Consider the following 21,961-nt stretch of genomic DNA (forward strand, 5'->3'; position numbering starts at 1 on the left):
AAGACATCCTGCAAGCAAAATGCCAACTTTGCGTTTTTCCCTAACTTAGAGCTTCCCCTGAATTCATTAGAGCTTCCAAAGCCGCTTAAATTTTACCCTCATTGATTTGGGCAGGGAGCCCAGAAAGCACATCATTTTTTAAGTTCTAAGCCAAAAAAAATCTACCCACGTGCACATAATTACTGCATTTGTACTACTATTACTATCTTTGTTGGCAGCAGACAAATGAGACTCTTTCATTTGCTGAAAATTATAACTATTTGAGTAACCAAAATTTCATCCTGGGCAGGAAACTCTGTATTTGTGTTTTCAAAGATTCTGCTGCCCCAAGTAGGAGAGAAGAACCATTATCTGGAATTATTAACAGACTTTCCAGTAAACCTGAACGGAAAGCAAAAACCTCAAGTTCAAATGCCTGGCCATGTCTCTTTGAACCCCCTTACCTGCCCACTGCCTCCCGTAGAACTGCTTCTCCTGCTCAGGTTGGCTTTGCACAGGGCTTGAAAAGCCTCCTCTGATTCCCCAGATGGGGCAGCAATGAGTCTCCTGACATGGCAGAATCTCACAAAAGGTGATTTCCGGCACTTGGAGGGAGGGCTGTGTGGTGGCCAGGGGTGTCTGAGGTGCTGCAAGGTATTGGGCAGAGGGGAAAGAAGCCACAAGGTTAACCAGAAAGGTTGGTTCCTTCTGTTGACAATTCTTAGGAAACAAGGCTGAGTTTGAAGAGATGCAATGGGAGGATTTTACCTGAGGGGGAAGCGGTGGGGGGCAGAGCTGGCTCCTGGGAGCTAGTGGTGATATTGCTGGGGGAAAAGAACACATGGTTAATGATGGAAGCCTTTAAGAAGGTTCTCCCTAGGGCAAAGAAGACCGGAACTCTTACCTCGGAAGGAGATTGGGGGTAGTTTGATCTTGATCTTTCAAGCTAAGTATGTAAAGGGACACTATTGTCAAAGCACTGCGGAAAGAAAGAAGAACATTATGTGGCAGATTTGACATGACTTATCTCCTATATGCAACTGACAGAGGATGCAGCGGACTAGGCCACCCAGATGGGAGGAGAAGTCATGGCTGGCAGGGTACCATGGGATTAGCACCTTGATGCCTTCTGCCGGAGTGAGGAAGAGCCCCAGCTTCCTGGACTGCCGAGGACCCCGGGGTGCTCTGGCTGATGGATTTTTCCACAGAGCAGCAGCCCCCCCAGCCTTGGCAAACTGTCTCAGAAGTGTCTGCCACTCGTGGAAGATGACAGGGGAAGTGTGTGGATAGCTGGAGGCAGCCCTCTGCTCTTACAGGAAAAAGTCAGGGCAAAGTTCACAGCTCACTGACGGAGGTCATCCGCAGTCACATTGGGAGATTAAAGGACTCACCCCCCTTTGACTGCTTCTCTAGCCTCTTCCTACTGAATGTCTTTTCAGAGTTACAGTGTAACAAATTGGACAGCAGAAGGCCAAAAAAATGCAACAAAGCATGCATTTCCACACTACATGACCCCGAATAATAAATATTATCACCCTTCCACCCGCTTCAGAATTATCAGAAGCTATAGAGCCAATGGAAGCTCTCCTTAAAGGTGGTGAGCTATTCCCTCCAGTGCTCACGGGCTCAAGTACTTCACGGTGCCCTGGATGGAGGGGCCTGGAGCGCTCTCTCACGAGTCACATAAGAGTCTGATGACACTGCAGTCCCACTAGGTGCTGGACTTGAAATAAAAAGCTTTATCGAACCAGACTGACCAGCTGGATGTCACATCTGGTTCCTCATGATTTCCCCATCAAAGGTGGGAGGTTTATCAGTGCTTCATACCTGGGCAGAGAACTCAACACTATTGGTAGCTGCCAGTTTGTATATTTAAAGATTTTGCCATCTCAACTAGGAGAGCTGAACAGATCATCCAGGGACATTAGTGCACACACACATAAAAGAGTTACTGTACATGATTGAATTCCTTTCAGAATTCCCAAAGGATCTGCAATGGCAACCTGTTACACGCCCCCCCACCCCCCAGCTACTCTCCCCACCCCAATCTGGGAGAAGTTGTGCTGAGCACCACAGATGCCACCGGAAAGAATCTGTCCTATTGTCCTGGCAATTGCTTACTGGGGTTCCATCTCTCTTACTTTTTAAAAAATCATTTTATTGGGGGCTCGTATAGCTCTTATCACAATCTATATATACATCCATTGTGTCAAGTGCATTTGTACATTTGTTGCCATCATCATTCTCAAAACATTTACTTTCTATTTGAGCCCTTGGTATAGGCTCCTCGTTTTTCCCTCCCTCCCCTACTCTCCCTCCCTCATGAACCCTTGATAATTTATAAATTATTAGTATTATTTCATGTCTGTCCAGGCCCCCTCACTGTCCTACCCCCGTAATAATCCTAAAGTGTTTTTTCTGATTTGTCTCTGTTATCCAGCTTAATATGTGAGAGGGCTTTGAAAAGTCCATGACAATTTTCAATTAAAAGATAATAGAATTTTTCCACAAACTTTTTGAAGGCCCCTCATATAACCCAGGGAACTTACACGACCTGGAACAAAATAGAGATCTGCTCTCTTCACAGAGGGACATTCTCTTGTTTTGACCCTTTTAGGGCAGAAACAAATAACAAACCTAACACCTCCATTCATGGTATTAGATGGTGAATGATTTCAGAATTTTGAGGAGCAGATACGCTTGTTCAAAAGTAGTATCCACCCCTCAGAACTTCTGCTTTCCATTAGCTCGCCTGGAACTCTGAGTCTCTACAGAAGGTTAAGTGTGCCTATTAGAGTTGGTATTTGTACTCTCCCGAGGTGCTAATCCCGGCAGGGAAGGACAAGTCCAGGCAGAGTGAGAAGACAGCAAGGCTTCTATGAGAATTCTGTGTGAAATACTTGGATGAACTTCCCACAGTGGGCAGTAGCAAGTTCAAAGTGAAACTGCTAGGAGGAGAGAAGAGTACAGAGAGCCCTGCCAGGATCCCACAGCTAGGCAGCTGCTTTAGCTCAAGGAACCAGAAGCACCTTGCAAAGGAGGGCGCTCTGGGAGAACGGCTGTTTCTGCTGAAGCAAAGCCCAGAAGCCCGTCTCTTTCCATACCAGTCAAGCCTTTGGGGGAGACGTGTGTGTGTGTGTGTGTGTGTGTGTGTGTGTGTGTGTGTGTGTGTAGCCCTGGGAATATAGTGTTACATGTTGGGCTTCGGTTCTTATGATCAGCAGTTCAAAACCACAGGCAGCTCTGTGGGAGAAAGACTGGGTTTTCTACTGGTAAACAGTTACAGTCTCAGAAACCCACAGGGGGTTGCTATGAGTCAGCATTGAGTCAATGGCAGTGAGTGAGATATGTGTGTATGTGTGTGTATATATGTATGTAAACATGTGTGTATGCATAGATAGATGGATAGATAGATAGATAGATAAACTGCCATTGAGTTGATTCCAACTCACAGTGACACTATGGGACAGAGTAGAAAATTCCCCTATGGGCTGTAAATTTTTATGGGAGTATAAAGCTGCTGGTGGTTTCCAATGCCACCAGGGCTCAGGAGAGAGGGGAGCAAATATTCCTTTCACTGTCTGAAAAAGCAGACTCAAAACAAGAAAGGAATGTTCAACAGTCTAGGGAGAGGCCCACGGAGCACAGGTTGACAAGGGCTCCAAGGTCTTTGAGAGGCCAGGGAAAGATCATTCCCATTCCTGCCTCCCGGGGGCACTATTGCCAACACAGCAAATACTGCCTTTGCTTGATTTAGTCACTTAGTCGATTTGACTCCAGTTTTATCTTATTACTCAAAGATTTTCACTGAAAAATCCAAAAGCATCCTAAGTAATAGGGTGAAGCAGATTGTCTACTTGCTTAATGAACATAAAGAGGAGATTAAAGAAAAAATTACATGCAAGACTAAGCAAGACACACACGCACAGACCCATTTACACAGTGCTAAAAAGATATAAGTTGATTAAAAAAAATGCCTCTGTGTTTAAGGAGTCTCCCTTTATCCCACCCGGAAGTGCAGAAAACATGCGTTTGTTCTTTCAGACGGAGCGCCAAACAAAGGGCTCTCTCATCGCTGAGCTACACAGAAGGTGGGTCCTTGGTTTAAAAGGCTTCTTCTCTTCAAAGTACACAGAAGGTCAGCCCCGTTCATACGTGAAGAAGGAAAAGACAGGAAGGAAAGAGCTTGACACCAGGTGACATGGACGTTTTTCTTACCAAAATGCCATCACAGCAATTAGAGTTATGACCAAGGTCTGGAAAACCCAGTTAGGACACGCCTGTCTTTTTCCTGAAAAATAAACCTATAAAAAGTTTCAGTAACGAGCAGTGATAAATCAGAGACACTAACAGAGAGAAGGAAACCCGGAGAACTGCTCCCCACAAGGTCCCCTTCTGCTCCTCTGAGATGGTGGGAGTGCTCTCCTCAAAGCACACCCCCCAAGACCCCCAATCCTCTCTGCTTCTCTGAGAACTCCCAGCCTACCTCACGTCACCTCCTTTCCTTGATCTTCCTCCCTACAATGGGCTCTCTTGTCTCTAGAATCCTGCAGGACAAGATTGTCTCTGCCATTTCTCGGGCATTTGTTCTGGCAGAGTTTATGCACTTATCCCCCTACCAGACCCACACAGCCAGAGCCCCATCATCTCTTGTAAATGGATACTTTTAAAACCCAAAGTTCTGCAAGACATGAAGAAATAAGTTCCAGTGGACAAAATCCAAGTATTGCAACAAACCCTGGGAAGATATTTGTGGCACAAAATCCTACTAAGCACTCGTTAAATGCTATGCATAGATATTAAGTCAACCACCTATGTATAAGGACAGCTCAGGGCCTGTGTCTTATTTATTTTCTTCTCCAGTCAACACATATTTATTGATCACTGTGGACAACATTATAAGGGATATAAAATACATAAATTACAGTCTGTAGCAAGCAAAGGAGACCAAGTACTAAGATGGGTAGGAATTGGCATAGACATGGATGGTGTATGGACCCAGCCAATATGATAGATGGAGAATTGGTGGGGAATCCCACTGAGGAACTGGGCAGAGGTTTCCTGGACACTTAAATCAGGTGACCCATGAAAGCAGCTTGCATGTTTCACACATGAGAGCTGGGAACGTGCAAGCAGTTGGATAATGAAAAGGATTTATCAAGATACATTCCTTCTCCCATCTCACACTCTCCACACATTCAGTAAACTCTTAGGGGCTTTACCATCTTACCCCAATACCTACATGTAGCAGGAATCACTGACCTATCTCTTAGAAGTACAGAGAGGAATCCTATGAACTGGATGAGAGCCAGCTCAGGAGGCCTCAATGTGCCTTTAAAATGAGAATCATGGCAGCCAGTGTGGGGAGCTGCATGGAAGGAAGTCAGGCAGGGACAAGCCATTCTTCTCATCTGGTAAAGAATACTAACTATCCACAATGTGTCCTCTTACTTGAAAGCTCTCTCCATTCAACCAATCTTGGAAGTCCTGTCCTCTTGCTCAACATTTCTCCCAACCCAATCAGTCTTGGAGGCTCCTAAGAACAGAGGACACCTAGGAGACTGGTCATGGCATATCTATCTATCTATCTATCTATCTATCTATCTATCTATCTATCTATCTATCTATCTATCATCTATCTATCTATCTAATCTATCTACCTTCAGGAAATTCCTGAGACCCCTCCTAAGAAGAACAGCACAAAGGAAGGAAAACACCTCCATTCCATTTACTTTATCAAGCTTCCTAGAAGATTCTGGTATGCACTACTATATGAAAATCACTGAGATAATGGGTTTGAAAGCTTTGAGACCATTCCATGCTGGAGGGGTTCTAGTGGCACAGTGGCTAAGGGCTCATCTGTTGCCTGAGAGGTTGGTGGTTTGAGCCCACCAGCCAGCCCAGGGAGAAAAATGTGGCAGGCTGTTCCTCTAAAGCTGTATCACCTTTGGAAAGATGGGACAGTTCTATTCTGTTCTTTAGAGCTGCTATGAGTCAGAATTGACTTGACAATGGGCTTTGTTTCTTCGTTTGGTAAACAGCATGTATAGACCATGCACTCTCTGGCATGTTTTATATATACTAATATAATAGCTTGATAGTGTAGAATTGAGGTGGGCAAACTTTTGAATCAGAAGAGCCAATCCTGTCCCTCATGAAATTTAAAAAATTATTCAAGAGCCATAAATATATTTTATAAACAAATGAAATCATAATTATCTAATTGTAGCCTTTATAATAGCCTTTAGAATGTTTCCATTTTATTTCAGAGCCACATATATGTACCAAAAGAGCTGCTTATGACTCTTGAGCCACAGTTTGCAAAACCCTGGTCTAGAAGAATCGGGCCATTGCCTATATTTTCACCCTTATCCTCCACTATCCACCCCGCCCTACTCTCAGGCAATCCTCCAGTGAAGGCAGTCTAGCTTCCAGCTCTGTGCTAAGTCGTTCCATATGAAACCTCTCCTAAAGCTCCTCTGAGCATCTGGCCGGCAGTGTCCCTCATGCTCCCGCAGCAGGCTGAGCCTCTGCAGCTTTAATCACATCCAGTGTCATATCCCTTCTGCTCTATCCTTGTAATTCTTTGGGAAAAGGTACCACATCTTACTCATCTCAGTCTGCTCCCTACAGGTCTAGCTAGGACAGTGACTACAAGGGATCTCTTAAGTTGAATGGGTGTTAACACCCATATACATCCCCGATTCTGTGTTCACATCCTAGTCGCCCACCAGCTGAAGACACTGAACCACTTAGTGTTTTAAATTTTATTTGGGAGCAGTCAGGAATATTTTCAGCCTATGCTTCCATGCATGCATTTGTTTTACAAAAATTTCTTTAGGAGTATGTTAGTCTGGGTGGACTAGAGAAACAAAAACCTGGATTTGGTTTGATGCTCTCAGAGGCCTACGCCCATATTTTTGTATCAATAGAAGAGTTTAGATAAGAATTAAGATAAGCTAAATAAGGATTGAACTTGACTGTTTTAATACTTGAGTTTAATATCTGATTCTACTTTGTTTACACTGATTACTTCTGCTTATTATTGATACAATGTTTGATAGAAATGTTTATTAGGAAGTATGAAATTAGAGAGCTTGTAAGCCCGGAAGGTATAAGGGGAAGGAGGAGGTGGGGAGAAAGGTGTGGACGGGGTCATGGACAGGGGAACAACTAGGGAAGTGGAACTAGCATCTAGGAGAGGGTGGAGATCCTGTGAGTATTAGAGCAACACCAAGCTAGAGGAGAGGAAGCACTGAGGTGGAAGAAGGGGAAAGTGATGGCGGGGCAGGAGGAGGCAAAAGGAAACAGAGGCAAGCACTAGGAAGCAAAGGCATGGATAGGGAGATTAACAGAGGTGTGCACTTATGTAAATACATTAAACCATAACAATAGAAGTATTGGTCTATGTACATATATTTATAAGGCAGTACACTGAGGCTTCAGATGGGCCTGGGGCCTCAGTTCATACCTTCCCTCAATACAAGAGCACTTTGTTCTAACAAATGTGCATTCTGTGATGCTCACCATCCCCCCACCCCGCCGTGATTGTTGAAGACAAAACAGGTGCATAAGCAGATGTGATGAAGACAGAGGATGGTGTCCAGTTATTAAAAGATATAGTGGCTAGGGTCTTAAAGGTTTGAAGTTAAACAAGAGGGCTTCTAACAGTGAAGCAACAAGCCAAATGGAAGAAGCACACCAGCCGGTGTGATAGTGAGGTGTCATCGAAACTGGGCAATGGGCATCAGAAGATTCACAACAAACAGTAAACAAACAAAAATACATTAGTGAGAATGGAGGGGTGTTGGAGCGGAGACCTGAAGTCCATCTGTGGACAATGGAACATCCCTCCACAGAGAGGTCACAGGGAGGGGATGAACCAATTAGGGTACAGTAGAGCACTAATAGATCACACAATATACCTCTGATCCCTTAAGGCCCCCTCACCCCCTACTATCATTACCCCAGTGCCTCTTCCCACTCTGGACTAGACAGAAGCATGTACATAGGTATAGGCAAGAGATAAAACTCACAACACATGGAACCCAGGAACAGGAATGGGAATAAAGATACCAAAAGGATAGGGGGAAGGTGGGGAGAGGTAGGAATGGAGAGGGTCACCGATCGCAATGAATGGCAAATAACCACACACCCCCTCCAGGGGGAAGAACAACAGAACCCAGAGGGGAAGGGAGACAGTGGTCGGTGTAAGACTTGAAAATAATTAAGAATCCATAATCTATCAAGGGCCCACGAGGCCTGGGGGTGTGGGGAAGATGGAGGGGGGAAAAGAAGAGGAACTGATCCCAAGGGCTCAATAGAAAGTAAATGTCTAGAAAAGAATTATGGAATATATGTACTAATAGGTTGGATACAAATGATGTATGGCTGGTAACAATAAAATGGTCTAAAAAACAAACAAACAAAAATTTGATCCTTAAATGGGTTTAGGGCATGTCTGCAAAGAAGGCTGTGGAAAGATAAGCCCCACCCAGTGCTTTGGAGTACTGTACTCTGGATGTTTGTATTTGAAGAGTCTTGCCTTAGGGGCTGTTGTTGACAGATTAAAGGGGAAAAAAGGAACTCTTTGGATTATAGAATTTTGAACTAGTGGTTTGTGCCAGTAGCTGAAAAAAAATCTGGAACCATGAAGAAAACTCCTCTCTAGGACTGAATGTTAAAGGGAGCCTGTGGGCAGGCTGAAATGGTTGCTAGGTGACCACCTGGATCCACTTGTCAAGTGGAAGTGGGAGAAAAGCAGCAATAAAGAGAAAAGTTGAGTCTGGCCATTGACACTCATGGGCCTGGTTTACAGGAACTAGAGGAGATGAGAGCAGGTTGACTGGTCTGAAGTTCATGACCTAGCACAAGAGGGCTAGGCTTGTTGAGAAGTTGTGATGGGGCCATGGTCTAAAGGCAAGGTGACCAATGGGAACCCTGGTGAGACAGCCCACATTGAGTTAACCAGAACCCAACCAGATGAAGAGAGGATTTTTGAGCCTGTGAACTGGTGCATATTACTACTGACTTTATGGATGGCCTGTCCTGATTTGACTTTGCTTATGGATGTGGATTCGCAAGGTTCCAACTGCAATGAAGATTCAAAGAACATGATTGTCTCCTCAGAGCACTGGGGTATAAGTGGGCAGAATAAAATTGGATATCCAAAATTGGGGGATAAAGGCATGAAGTGGTTGGCTTAAACTTTCATAGGTGCTGCAATATATTCATAGGATTATAGGATTAAGGTGTAGGTATTTGCATAAGTATAGGATATTTTTGTTTGTTCATTATGTTTAAATAAGGGTGGCACATTTTTAATTATATGCATTTTAATTTTATCCTATTAGGTACAGATATGATTTTATTATTTGTTTGAAAATTATATATGGTTAAAGAGTTATGAGAATGTGTCAAATTGACAAGGGGTGGTCTGTGGTAATTATATAATCTGGTGTCATTTGAGGATTAAGAGTGTAGGGGTGGAATCTAGCCTGTCAACCAGGATACAGCCAATGAGACCTCTGTGTGGGCATGGCCTTCTCCTGAGAATTCTGAGAACTCCTGTATTTCCTCCTTGGAGGCAGGACACACACCCTCTCTCTGCTCACTCCCTGTGAGATATCCCTGTGGAGAAAACACATGGGGAGAGGCTGATAGAGCCAGACCTCTGGAGCTGAAGGAACCACGTGGAGACTCCTGCCAGTGCTGACATGTCACTGGATCCACAAGACTTCCCACCCACTGGCCTGTGATCTTCCTGCATTTTACATGTGTTTTGTAAGTCCGAAGAGGACTTTATTGATTTATATTGGACATATGGGCTAATATTGGACTTATGGAATTGATCTGTCTAGGCTGGGATGTTTTCTCAATACTCTTGTATATATAATTCTTTCTTATACACATATGAGTGTCTATGAATTTGTTTCGCTAGTCTACCCAGACTAACATAAGTAGCTACCCTGGGAATATAGAATGAGGAAAACAGGTCTGCTACTTGCTCTCATACTCTAGCTAGGATGGTCAATCACTGCAAAATAGGATGTTCGGACACAGCTATAGCATTTGCAGGTGGCCTAAGAGGATAAGCCCAGGCTGCCATTAATGTAGACACAATGCCCTTGGTCTCATTGGAGACTTCTTAGTACAAAGAGTGCCTTCACTCTACAATGTTTTTCATCTGTGTTTACTGAGCACTGTGCTAGGAGCGTTACTCTACAATGTTTTTCATCTGTGTTTACTGAGCACTGTGCTAGGAGCGTTAGCTTGCTAAATCCTATCAAGAATATTTGTAAAGTAGATATCATGATCTTCATTTTCTTGTGCAATTAAGTATCTTGTCTAGGTATATTTGTGTTTGTTGGTATGATGAGAAGCTTATCAGAGGTCCTTTGGTAGTTTTCAATATAGAAGGATTTCAAACGCTTTCTGACTCAGAGCAAACTAGCCTAGTGGCTCATCTCTCAGCCCTACCCTATCCAAAACTCATTACTGACAAGTCGGTATCAATGCATAGCAACCCTCTAGGACAGAGCAAAACAAATCGAGCCATCGGGTCTCCAAACCTGGTGAGTCCAAATCACAGAGCCTTTAGTTGGCAGTCCAATGCTTAACCCACTATGCCTACCAGGGCTCCTCGGTCAGCCATTCAAAGAGTACTAATTAAGATTATGTGAAGAAGTACTAATTTCTTCAGGTGGAAAGGGCTCTTTGGCAGAAAGCTGCCAGAGGGAGCAAGTGGCATTCCACAGCGGCCCACCTACAGTAGCTAGAAGAGAAGCCGTTAGCTTCCCGGCAATCCCCGTCTCCACCGACTGATACTTCTCTATCTTGGAGACGGGGCTCCTGAAAGTGAATTACTGATTAACCTGCACATCTGCACTGCCAACACTCCCCTAACTGATGACTTTGCCGACTATTCTCTAGTTAAGCAGCAGCTCAAGCTATCTTTATTCATCAATAAGACCTTCACCTTTTAACCTTTGCAATCAAGTGAATGCCTGTTCTCCATCTGCGTAAGCAATGTTCAATATTAAAGGAATTGGAGGATCAGCTGCAAGGCCCTGTGAGGTCTTCTGAAACCAAAGAGAAGGGAGTCTGGAATCCGGGCTCACTTGCTGGCACACAGACCTTGCAGCGCAGGCCAGAGGCCTGGATAGGCTGGTGAGTTTCACCCAACGAGGATGACATAAACAAACACTGAAAATGTTTCTGAAATGACTCCTAGACTTGGCCCATGTATGTTAAAGTAGAGCGGTGCTCCATAGGGTTTTCAGTCGCAGATTGTGCAAAGTGGATCACCAGGCCTTTCTTCCTAGCTGTTGAGGGGAAGAAGTTTCAAACCTACAACCTTTAACTTTCAACCACCCAAACTCAAAAAATTGACTCATGGCATTAAGTCCACTCCCACTCACAGGGTCTCCAGAGCTGTCAACCTTTAGAGGAGTAGATTGCCTCAACTGTCTCCCTGGGAGTGGCTTGTTTGAAGCCATCAACCTTGGGTTTGACAACTTATCCGACAGCACCACCAGGGAATATTAACTGTTAAAAAGTTAATATTTAAACAGCTAACGTGGTTTGGATGTAAAATATGTCAGCTACCAACAAATGAATGGAAAAATAATTCTTGACCAATTTCTCTAAAGACGTATGCGTGTGTATGGGCATGTGTGTCCCTGCATGTAGAAAATAGCGTCTGTGTTTATTATAAATTTGAATCTATTTACCTTGTTGGATTTTGGAGAAATGGCCCTTCTTGGAGAAGATGCACTACCAGCTCTGCTAATTTTGCTTTTAAAAAGAGAGAGAAAATTGATTACAATTCCAACGCTTCTTCAGGCATTATCTGACAATGGTCCAGGCCGTCTCTAAGGCAGCAGGATGGCTTTCTTTTGCATTAGAGACGTCACTTAAGAAGAGGAAAAATCAAGGCAATTGACAGTTCTTTTTGTGGGAAAATACTCCAGCAAACACAAATGAATGCATTAAACATGACATTTCATCATTTCTCAAAATGAAACCCCAGGAAATGTGATTTACCTCCTTAAGCGAGCATTTTTTTAAAATAATATTGTTGGGAGTTAGTTTTCCTGAGAACTAAACACGATTTTCTGAATTTAGAAATGTCCACCTCTCCCTGCTAACATAGGAGATACCCTTTTGCTAAAATCAGCACTTTCTATGACGATTGCTAGTAAGCGGAGTACTGGTGCTTCGTTTTAAGAAGATGGTTTTTCAAAAGGGGGGGATTATGTTAAAAATCACTGCTATCAATTCACTTCTGATTCATAGAAATCCTACAGGACAGAGTAGGACTTCCCATGTGGGTTTTCAAGACTGTCAATCTTTACAGGAGTAGATAGCCTCATCTTTCTCCTGTGAAGTGGCTGGTGGTTTCAAACTCGTAACCCACTATGCCACCAGAGCTCTTTTTTAAGAAGCTGCTGGTGTCTAAAAACATTTTAAGAAAAGGTATCACATCAAACAACACAAAACATTTTAAAGGGAGAAAGAGAGCTTCATTATGAGAAAGTAATGGTTTTGCTTCATCAAAAAAGATCATTGAGGTCGATGCAGCTGTGAAAGCATCCCATTCTCTCCTTTACTCAAAATGTTCTGACAATTCTGAGTGTACCTGATGGAGCTTGCTTTGCTCACTGAGGACTTCAAACTGCTGAGCCGTTTTAGCCTGGCCAGCTTGCTGTTCCATATTTCCAGTTCTTCTATTCTCTCTTCAAGGTTGTTGGTTAGTTTGCAGAGCTGCTTCACTGCACCTACGTTTTCCATAAAAATCTGGTCCTAAAAGGGAAAAGAATGCAGATGGTATAATTTACAGTTTGAGACCACCAGCGAACTGTCCACAGCCCTTTCAGAGCAGTTGGAGGGATACCGTTGGGAATGCTGATACCCGTGCAACCTCCAAGTTCATTCGAGATAAATCTTTGGAACTTACAGTGGGCTTGCTAAGCTGCTGGCTGTGTTGTAAAACTGCTTCTGTTCAATTTGCAATAAAATGGAAATATGTCCTTGTAACTCAAGGCCGAGAATGGAGTTGAAGGACAATGTCAAGTTTGGAATCTGAAGATTTATTTTCGATGGCTATTATGCTATATTTAAAACTCATAAAGGAAACTCAGAACAGGCCAATGAATGCTGATTTGCGAGTTAGCCCCTAAATCCCTGAAGCACTGCCTCCAGCTCCCCCCAGGCAAAGCACAGCAGACTGCTCGGTGAGGAGCTGGTGCTGGTGCAAGAGAGAGGAATGAGGGCTGCGCCCCGGGGTCCCACACCACGTAGATAAGACACCCTCAGTGAAACACAAGGAGTTCTCTGGCCTTCCCTTTCCTCAGCTACAAATGAAAGAATAGCTTCTGAGGGGCTCATGTCTGCTTTCACATCCCATGTCCTGTGGTGTACAAGTTCTAGTTGAGTCTAATTCCCCAAAAATATGAAACAACTTCATTTCCCCATGTCAGGATGAGCAAGAAAAGGTTGTCCAACCAAAGCTACAGAGGTGGGGCCATTGTGACCCTGCCCACACAGGTTAATGATAATATGAATCAAGATCTCTCTCTCTCTCACAGAAAATACTCAGCTGCTCCCACCCCAAGCATCCACCATCTCTCCACCCTTTTCCCCTCTCAGTGTTCAAGGTCTTCAAATCTCCGGCGGTCCCAGCGTCTCACGTTGTTATTGTTAGATGCTATCAAGTTCAGACTCACAGTGACGCCATGTAGCAATCGAACTGTCTCGCAGGGTTTTCTAGACTGTAATCTTTAGGTCACGTGAGTGAGCCTCACCTCAATGGCAGTGGGCTTGGGGTTTACTATCTAGAGGAGATGATGGCCAGGCTTTTCTCTCCCAGAGCCACTGTGTGGGCTTGAACTGCCAACCTTGGTTCACAGCTGAGCACTTAACCATTGTGCCACTAGGACTTTTTCTGGGCCTCCTGTTGTAAAGGGGTGGGCTCAAGGTAAGAAGAGAAACACTGGGGGTGGAGGTGGTTGGGGGGGTCAAACTTAAAACACTTTTCCAGGTTTCCCACATATACCCAGAAAGGAATCAAAAACTGAAAGTGACAGATTTAAAGCTTAATTTCTACAGTTTAAAGACAGGTCTAACTTGTGATGTATTGGAGGACTTGATGAAACTCTTGTAACAGCCACATGGGCCTAATAACCCTCCCCTGAACACGACATTCTTTCCCATGCCTGAGTCTCCCTTCAAAAGGTGAGCTCCGAGAAAATGCCTCTGTCAGGGCCAATCCAAGCCCTATTTTACCCAGAAGCCTTCCTAGACGCCATTCTTGTGTTAGGTGGCTGTCTTCCTGCTCAGACTGTGGATGCGAAGAAGAGAGGGGTTATGTTCATTTTTCTGTATATCTTGCCAATGCATATCCGATTGCCTTGCCAGCAGTAAATGCCCAGTAATAGTGTACAAAACTGAATAGAGAAGTGCTATGAATTAGCAGTTTAAGAAAGCAGAAAGCTTTTGTGTAGTAGGAAATTCTCCCTTACCCAAAGAATTTGGTCTTGGTGTCCCGTTCCTGAGAGACCCTCCCATTTACTCACTCACTGCCATCCTGCCTTCAGGTCAATTCCAACTCAAAGTGACCCTACAGGACAGAGTAGAACTGCCTCTGTGGGTTTCTGAGACTGTAAAGCTTTATGGGTGCAGATATAATAGAATGCCTCCTCTTTCTCCCCCAGAACATTGGGTGGTTTCAGATCCACCACAAACCCATCCCGTGGCACCAGCCAACCTCAGAGAGGTGACTTGGTTGGGCAGACCCACATAATGAAGTCCTCTAACAAAGGTCTGGTTGGTGCCAGGCATGGGTGCGCACGGTCGGAGAGCAGGTCCTTTTTCGGAACCTGTAAAGTCTGTGCTGGGACCCCTCCCGGACCTCTCCTTACGGACCTCTTCGTTAGTATGCATTGTGCTCAGACAAGACTGTCCTAGCAAGTACAATGCTTTCTGTGACCTCGTAAGTCTTTCTATCAAATTGTCAAACCCAAAGGCAGAGGCGGAACCAGCAGGTCAGATGTGATGCCACGTGCAGCTGCCATCCTGGAAGGGCAGTGGGAACACTTCTTTGAGGCCAGCAGGTCGGAAGTGAGGGTGTTGTGGAGACTAAGCTTTCCCTGGACTCTGAGGGCCTGGGCAGGCGTGGCCATCTGGAGGACTGTGCCCTAACTCGCGAGCTGCGACCTCGGTGAGAGGAAGAAGCGCTGCCGTGTGCCTGCTTCAGAGCTGAAGTGGGACAGAGGACACGAGAGTTGATCGTGGATTGAATTGATTCCCACCGCTTTCCTTTGAAAAGCAAAGTGACCAAAAAGTTGGTCTCAAGTCTACGGTTACTCTAAAGACACGTATGATAAGAGAAGGTGGAAAGAAAACAAACTGAAAAGGGACCTCCCTGTATAGGCTTCTCAAAACTCATCAGAGAACTCTACATTTGCCCAGGAATCGTGTCAGACCTCCTTCCAAACTCTACACTAAGAATACTAATTGATAAACCCCTAAGTCGGAGTGGAATTTGGAAGTATCTCATTGGAGTCCCAGTGGCGTGTGGGTTACTAACTGCAAGGCTGCTAACTGCAAGGTCAGCAGTGGAAGCCCCCAACCTCTCCGTGCCGTGGCAAAGATGAGGCTTTCTCCTCTCGTAAAGCTGTAGAGTCTCAGAAACCCACAGGGAGGTTCCACTCCGTCCTCCCAGGTCACCCGTCGGAATCAAGCCCATGGCAGTGAATGAGTGAGCACAATGACAAGGTTTTGTGTTTGACTCACCAGGTCCCCAAGTGAAAGTAAACCCAGAAAACCCAGCATATGCACCAGACACAGGCCCTGAAGCACTACTTGTCATTGCAAACCACTGAAACCAGTCTAAATGCCCATTATCAATGGTACGTGGCATACTACGCAGCTCTGAGAAGTCTAGGAATTTTTTTTTAAAGTATAAACAGAAAAAAAGCAGGTGGAGAAAAAGGTGCACAATATGCTAACTTTTACCTAAGAAACAAGGAGAATTTAAAATATATACCGTATGTACTTGAGTATAAGCCGACCCAGATATCAGCCAAGGCACCTAATTTTACCATAAAAACTGCATTTAAAATGTGCTGAAAAACTCGGCTTATACACGAGTATATCTGGTACACACATTTTCTTATACTGAGGGGGAAAAGGGATAAACTAAAAGCTAATTTTATATGGTTACACATAATAGGAAGGAAGAGATGCGGTGAGCAAGAGAGAGAAGCTGGGCTATCTGGGTGTACTTTGTTTTGAAGATTTGCCTTTGGAATAAAGTTTATATTTTGAACAATGATAAAATATAATTGACCCAAGTTTTTAAAGTAACACAAAGATAAAAAGGAAATTTAAACAAATGAACCTAATTAGTTATTGAGTTTCTGGTTTAAACTCATAGGATTTATTTTAAATGATTCTTAAAATTCAAAACATAGTAAATTTGACTTGCCCAGAGGAAGAGAGTCTTGGTGACACTGTGGGTTCGGCATTGGCTGTTAACCCCAAGATCAGCAGTTCAAACCCATCAGCCACTTCTCAGGAGAAAGATGAGGCTGTCTGTGTCCACAAAGATTGACAGTCTCAAACACCTGAAGGAACAGCTCTGCTCTGCTCTGCTCTATAGGGTTTCTATGAGTCAGGATCAACTCGATGGTGGTGTGCACCCCCCAGGGGAACACAGCACAAAGACCAAAACAGAAAACAAAAAAATGAACAGCAGCAAAAGAAAAACAAATTAAAAAAAGAAAGAAAGAAAAACAAATTCCTGTAAACAAATTAAATTTCAGAAAAATATTGTTAGTAATAATATACACTAATATGGTTGTGAACCATATTTTTAGCATTTACTTATTTTACAAAATAAGTAAAATCCAGCCAAACTTCCATCTGAATTAGAAATAGTCCTATGAATTAGTGATGTATTTTGTTCTTGTAAAGCATTTTGCTAGCTATGTCCACTAAAAAGAAAAAAACACTAGAAAAAAAATTCCAACCTACTCATCGTGGTCTTTAAATACTATTCCCTGCTAAAAGGAACCAGGAGTCTCAGAAAAACTAGTGATTCCAGACTTGGGGCAGGAAATGTAACAGGTGAACCTGGAACATCTTACCAGAAAACATGGAAGCTACCTAAGACTACCATTGTTGTGTCAAAATGACACCAGAGCTAACTGCAGTAGGGCCCGTTGGCCCAACGTAGGGCAATTTGAACAGAAAGTGGCTCATTAACATTTATTTAATATAGCTAATCAAAAGAGCCTATTAAATTTAGCTCTTCTAAACTTTATAATTCTGGTACAATTTTCTTTAACAACTAAATTCATTTTAATAAAAAAAAAATAAGGCTGACCCCATGAAGATAAGAATAACTTTGTGGGATTTTAAATCTTAGAAAAGGTTGCAAGTTTGTTGACAGTGTTTACCCTCTACGGATCCCTCTAGGATGATTATAGTTGTACTCTTGACTGTGTATTAAGTGGCTGACAGTGTCCATGCAGTGGTCCAAACCAGAGTCCTCCCCCTGCCTCCCCCACAGGCCAACTATGAACCAATGCTGTCACTCCATCCTACATCTCCTAAATCTACCCACTTCTCTCCACGCCGACCTTTACTACTATATTCAATACACTTGGCAACAGGATTTTTGAAAATTTAATATTTACTTGATACATTAATTTGCAATTTAACCCAAACTAAAATAGCAGGCAAGAATGATAGCCACCACCACCCCCACAAACCCACAAACCACAGTAAGTTCTTTCTACAATGTTTTCCCAACAGGACTTCTAATGCTACCCCGTGAGGGATAAGCAATGGCCTCCATTGTCCAGTGACTTGTCAGTAATGATAAAAAGCCAACCGTAATTCCTCTAACTCAAATATGCTGGACCATGCATCTTGCTGGAAGTTCCTATAATAGCAAGATAGTAATTTATGCATTTGCCTATTTAAGAGGAAATGAAGGTGGAGAGGGGATTTACTACCTTCCTGGTTATAATTATGGCCCTGACTTTATTGATTTGTTGGCAAGTTACCAACAAATAAATTTCCAAGGCATGATCTGGAAATGACTCTTCTGACCTCCAGCGTTCCTGTGAAGTCAGCAAAAATAGGTTCAAAACTGTAATCTAGAACTTTCTAAAAATGTCATATGCCATCACCAAAAATGTATACCATCAATGCCTGGAAAACTTGTTCTAGGTACACGTGTCCCGGCCCCATGGAGAGAATGGGATTTACATAAGAAAAACTGTGAGATGGCACAAGACTAGGCAGTGTTTGGTTCTGTGGTACCTAGGGTGGCTCTGAGTCCACCTACCAGCACCTACGACAACATTGACGTCCAGAGTCAATGACATCAGAGATGCTGCTAACCATCCTACAAAGCAAAAGACAGCCTCCTCAACCGAGAAGTATCTTGTCCACAATGTCAAGTGTGTTGAGCAGTCAGCCTTAAGGATAGCATCACAATGCACACCAAGCTCACTGCCGAGTCAACGCTGTCTCAGCGCAACCCGATGGGGCAGCTTAGAACAGGCCTGCTGAGTCTCCAGGACTGTCACTGTTTCAGAGCAGCTGGGGGTTTCAAACTGCTGACTTTTCAGATCGCAGCCCAATCCATAACCACTACACTCCCAGGGCTCCTCGGGATAGCAGACCAGAGCCCGATACATGTTACACCACTAATCTCATAAATAGCACTGCATGGGGTCGGATCACCAGTGGGGATAGAAAAGTAATGGAAGCTTGTCTTTGAAGGATTTACATTCACACAAACTGGAAACCCACAGATGAAATTCACTAGCAGACTTTTCTAAAGCAACTAACAATAATTAAAAATCCAGATTTCAACTTTCTCTTCAAAACTTGGAGAACCTGGTCACACTGGGCCTCTGTTCCCGCTGGGACTGAGCACTGGTGCATTCCAGCCTGATGCGCCAGAGAATTTGCTTTCCCACCCGGGAAAGACACTGACTCGGCGGCGTCTACATTTTAACAAATCCCCACCTAATCTTGTAGATCTGCTAGTGTGTGTACACACAGGAATCACCAAGACCGGTATGCTCGGCTCTGCTCTGCTCTACAGGGTCTCTATGAGTCAGGATCAACTCCATGGTCATGTGTTTCCCCAGGGGAATACAGCACAAAGACCCAAAATGAACAGCAGCAAAAGAAAATCACATTCCTGTAAACAAATTAAATTTCAGAAAAATATTGTTAGTAATAATAGATGTTATAGTCAGTCAATCTGGGGTGGAAAAGGAAACTGGTGTGGGGGTCTGGGGGGGTTGAACCGGTTTACACCAGTTCTAAGACCTGAATGTTGCCCAGTAGCTTTCTTGCCTCGCCCTCCCTACAGAGCTGGGCTAGGTGGCCGTCGCCCACTTCGGGACACGTCCTCTTCGAGCCGCCACAGTGCTCTGGACCCTGTGTATTGGGCACCGAGCTCAGAGGACTCACTTGCGGTATTTCTTTGTGCCCCACAGCTATGTTGACTGGGAGCCCTGGCTTTAGCTAGTTGTTGTGGGGCCCTGTTAACGAAGATGTGAACTTCAGGTTCATGGATAGATTGCAGGGGGTTCTGAGTCCACCCTGTAATGCACAATTATATACAAATGTGTTTACAGGCACTTTCTGTCCAAAGAGAAAAGTTCATCATTGGCACCATATTTTCAAAAGAAATCAAAAGAGGGAGAGAGAGGGGAAAGAAGGAGTGGGGGAGGTGGGTCAGGGAGAGAACAGAATCTCTCCAACCAAAGCAGATCTGTAGCAACCGAGGGATTAAGCATCCCACATCGATTTTGTACAGATTATAGAAAATTAATTTTTCTAACAAAAGGTTCTCTTACTCAAGAGTGGATTGGGATCTTGTTAGGCATACTGGAGACTGCTCAATTTTTCCCAGCCATGTAATTACATCAAGATTTTTGGCAAAAGTCCCCAAATGAGGATTCCAACGCAGTTGTTCTACCATTTGTACAGCCACGTGGAATTCTATGAATCTAGTAGTAGAGAATTAGCCTGACTCTTTGCAAAAGGTGGTTTACTGCCTTACTAGTTGGCTGGCGACAGTCAACATTATTTAAAATTAGAATTGTGTGCAGACAATGCATAGCTTATGACGCATACTAAAAATTGCCATGTTTCTAAACCACAGATTTCTACATGGGTGTTTGGCAAACACGTCAGTAATTCCAGCCAGATAAGCATCTGAGAATCCCTCATTAATGTTCTGTGCAATCTGTCAAACTGGTCAGATGATAAAACTTGGAACTATCCATCTAGCCACCAAGCAGTCCCATTTCTCCCTGATGCCTGAACCCCTGCTCAACATGGATATTCCTACGCTTCATAGAAGACTCCCTCTCTTCAGAGAGAGTTAATTGACCTCAGGTCAAGTAACAGTAAATTAGAAAGGAAAAAAGTTGCTGCAGTCAATTCCGACTCACGGCGGCCCCATGTGTTAGAGTGAAACGACTCCAGCGGGGTTTCTTTACAGAAAGACGTGGCCCTGCCAGTGGTCACGTGCTCAGCTGCTAACCAGAATGCTGGCACCTCGAGCCTCCCAGTGTCTCCCCGGAAGAGAGATGCGGCCTTCGGTGTCCACAGTGACGACAGCCTTGCAGACCCGATGAGGCAGCTTCCTTTGTCCTGGAGCCTCATTATGGGTTAGAATCAACTTGACACATTTGGATTTTTAGATTTCATCTTTGCAGAGGCAGATCACCAGGTCTTTTCCACAGTGTCACTGGTGGGGTGTGCAGTTTGAACCTCCAATGTTTTGGCTGGTACTTAAGCACAACCCTTTTGAATGTTTCCTTTTCTCTTACTGTTATGTTGTTGTTAGGTGCCATTACGTGGGCTCCGACCCATAGCGACTGTACGCACAACAGAGTGAAACACTGCACGGTCCTGTGCCATCCGCACAATTGTTCCTAAGCCTGAGTCCATTGATGCAGACACTGTGCCAATCCACCTCGAAGGCCTTCCTCTTTTTTGCCACCTTCCACTTGACCAAACACGACGCCCTTCTCCAGGGACTGGTCTCTCTTGACAATATGTTCGAAGTATGTAAGACAAAGTCTTGCCATCCTTGTCTCTAAGGAGGGATCTGGCCTTCTGATACAGAGCAGTTTGTCCTTTCAGCAGCCCACCATACTTTCAGTGGTCTTCTCCATCAGCACAATTCAATGCACCTATTTTACTACCATCTGCCTACTCAGTGTCCAACTTCCACATGCATATCGATGTAATGGAGACTATCACGGCTTGGGTCAAAGTCCTCAAAATAACATCCTTGCTCTTCAAAACTCTAAAAAGATCTTGTGCAGCAGATTTACCTAATGCAATACGTTTTATCTTATTAGTAATAGAAAAAGTTTAGGCAGGGTTATGATCAGAGAAATGAATGGAGAGGTCTTCAGGTTGGCTGCTGGGAACATTTTCTTTTTAAAGAATTGAAAACAAGAACTTAAATACTTGTTCACCCAGTAGCCAAAAGGAAACAACCCAAGTGTCCCATCAACAGACAAATGGATAATAAAATGTACCATATACACGCAATGGAATATTACTCCGTCATAAAGAAAAATGAAGTGCTGATATATGCTACAGGAATCAACCTTTGGAAGCTTCTGCTGACTGCAAGCCAGACACAAAAGTACAATACTGTTTGATTAAGGAGCCCAGCTGCTGTAGTGGGTATGAATTGGACTGCAATTTTCAAGGTCAGCAGTTCAAAATCACCAGTCGCTCTGGAAGGGAAAAACAGGGCTTTCTACTTCTGTTAACAGTTAGTTTTTGAAACACACAGGGCCAGTTCTAATCTGTTGTATAGGGTCGATGTGAGTATCAACTCAATGGAAGTGTTTTTTTTAAATTAATTATTGTATGATTGAACTATATGATTGACCTCCAGTGGGAGATAGGAGAGGGAAATTTA

General features: G+C 43.9%; 1 protein-coding gene across 1 annotated transcript in view; it reads right to left on the bottom strand.

Moving 5' to 3' along the window:
• MYRFL (myelin regulatory factor like) overlaps positions 1-21,961 on the bottom strand; it is a 167,474-nt gene that overhangs the window by 27,407 nt on the left and 118,106 nt on the right. The window contains exons 14-19 of the mRNA XM_045288878.1: positions 12,620-12,783; positions 11,712-11,775; positions 4,198-4,283; positions 884-958; positions 748-803; positions 444-626 (exon numbers count right to left, since the gene is read on the bottom strand). Coding sequence (XP_045144813.1) covers positions 444-626; positions 748-803; positions 884-958; positions 4,198-4,283; positions 11,712-11,775; positions 12,620-12,783 — 628 coding nt within the window. The remainder of the gene's footprint in view (positions 1-443; positions 627-747; positions 804-883; positions 959-4,197; positions 4,284-11,711; positions 11,776-12,619; positions 12,784-21,961) is intronic.

This window comes from Echinops telfairi, unplaced genomic scaffold, assembly GCF_000313985.2.
Source record: "Echinops telfairi isolate 266 unplaced genomic scaffold, ASM31398v2 ScPeMD7_2;HRSCAF=8, whole genome shotgun sequence".
Lineage (NCBI taxonomy): Eukaryota > Metazoa > Chordata > Mammalia > Afrosoricida > Tenrecidae > Echinops > Echinops telfairi.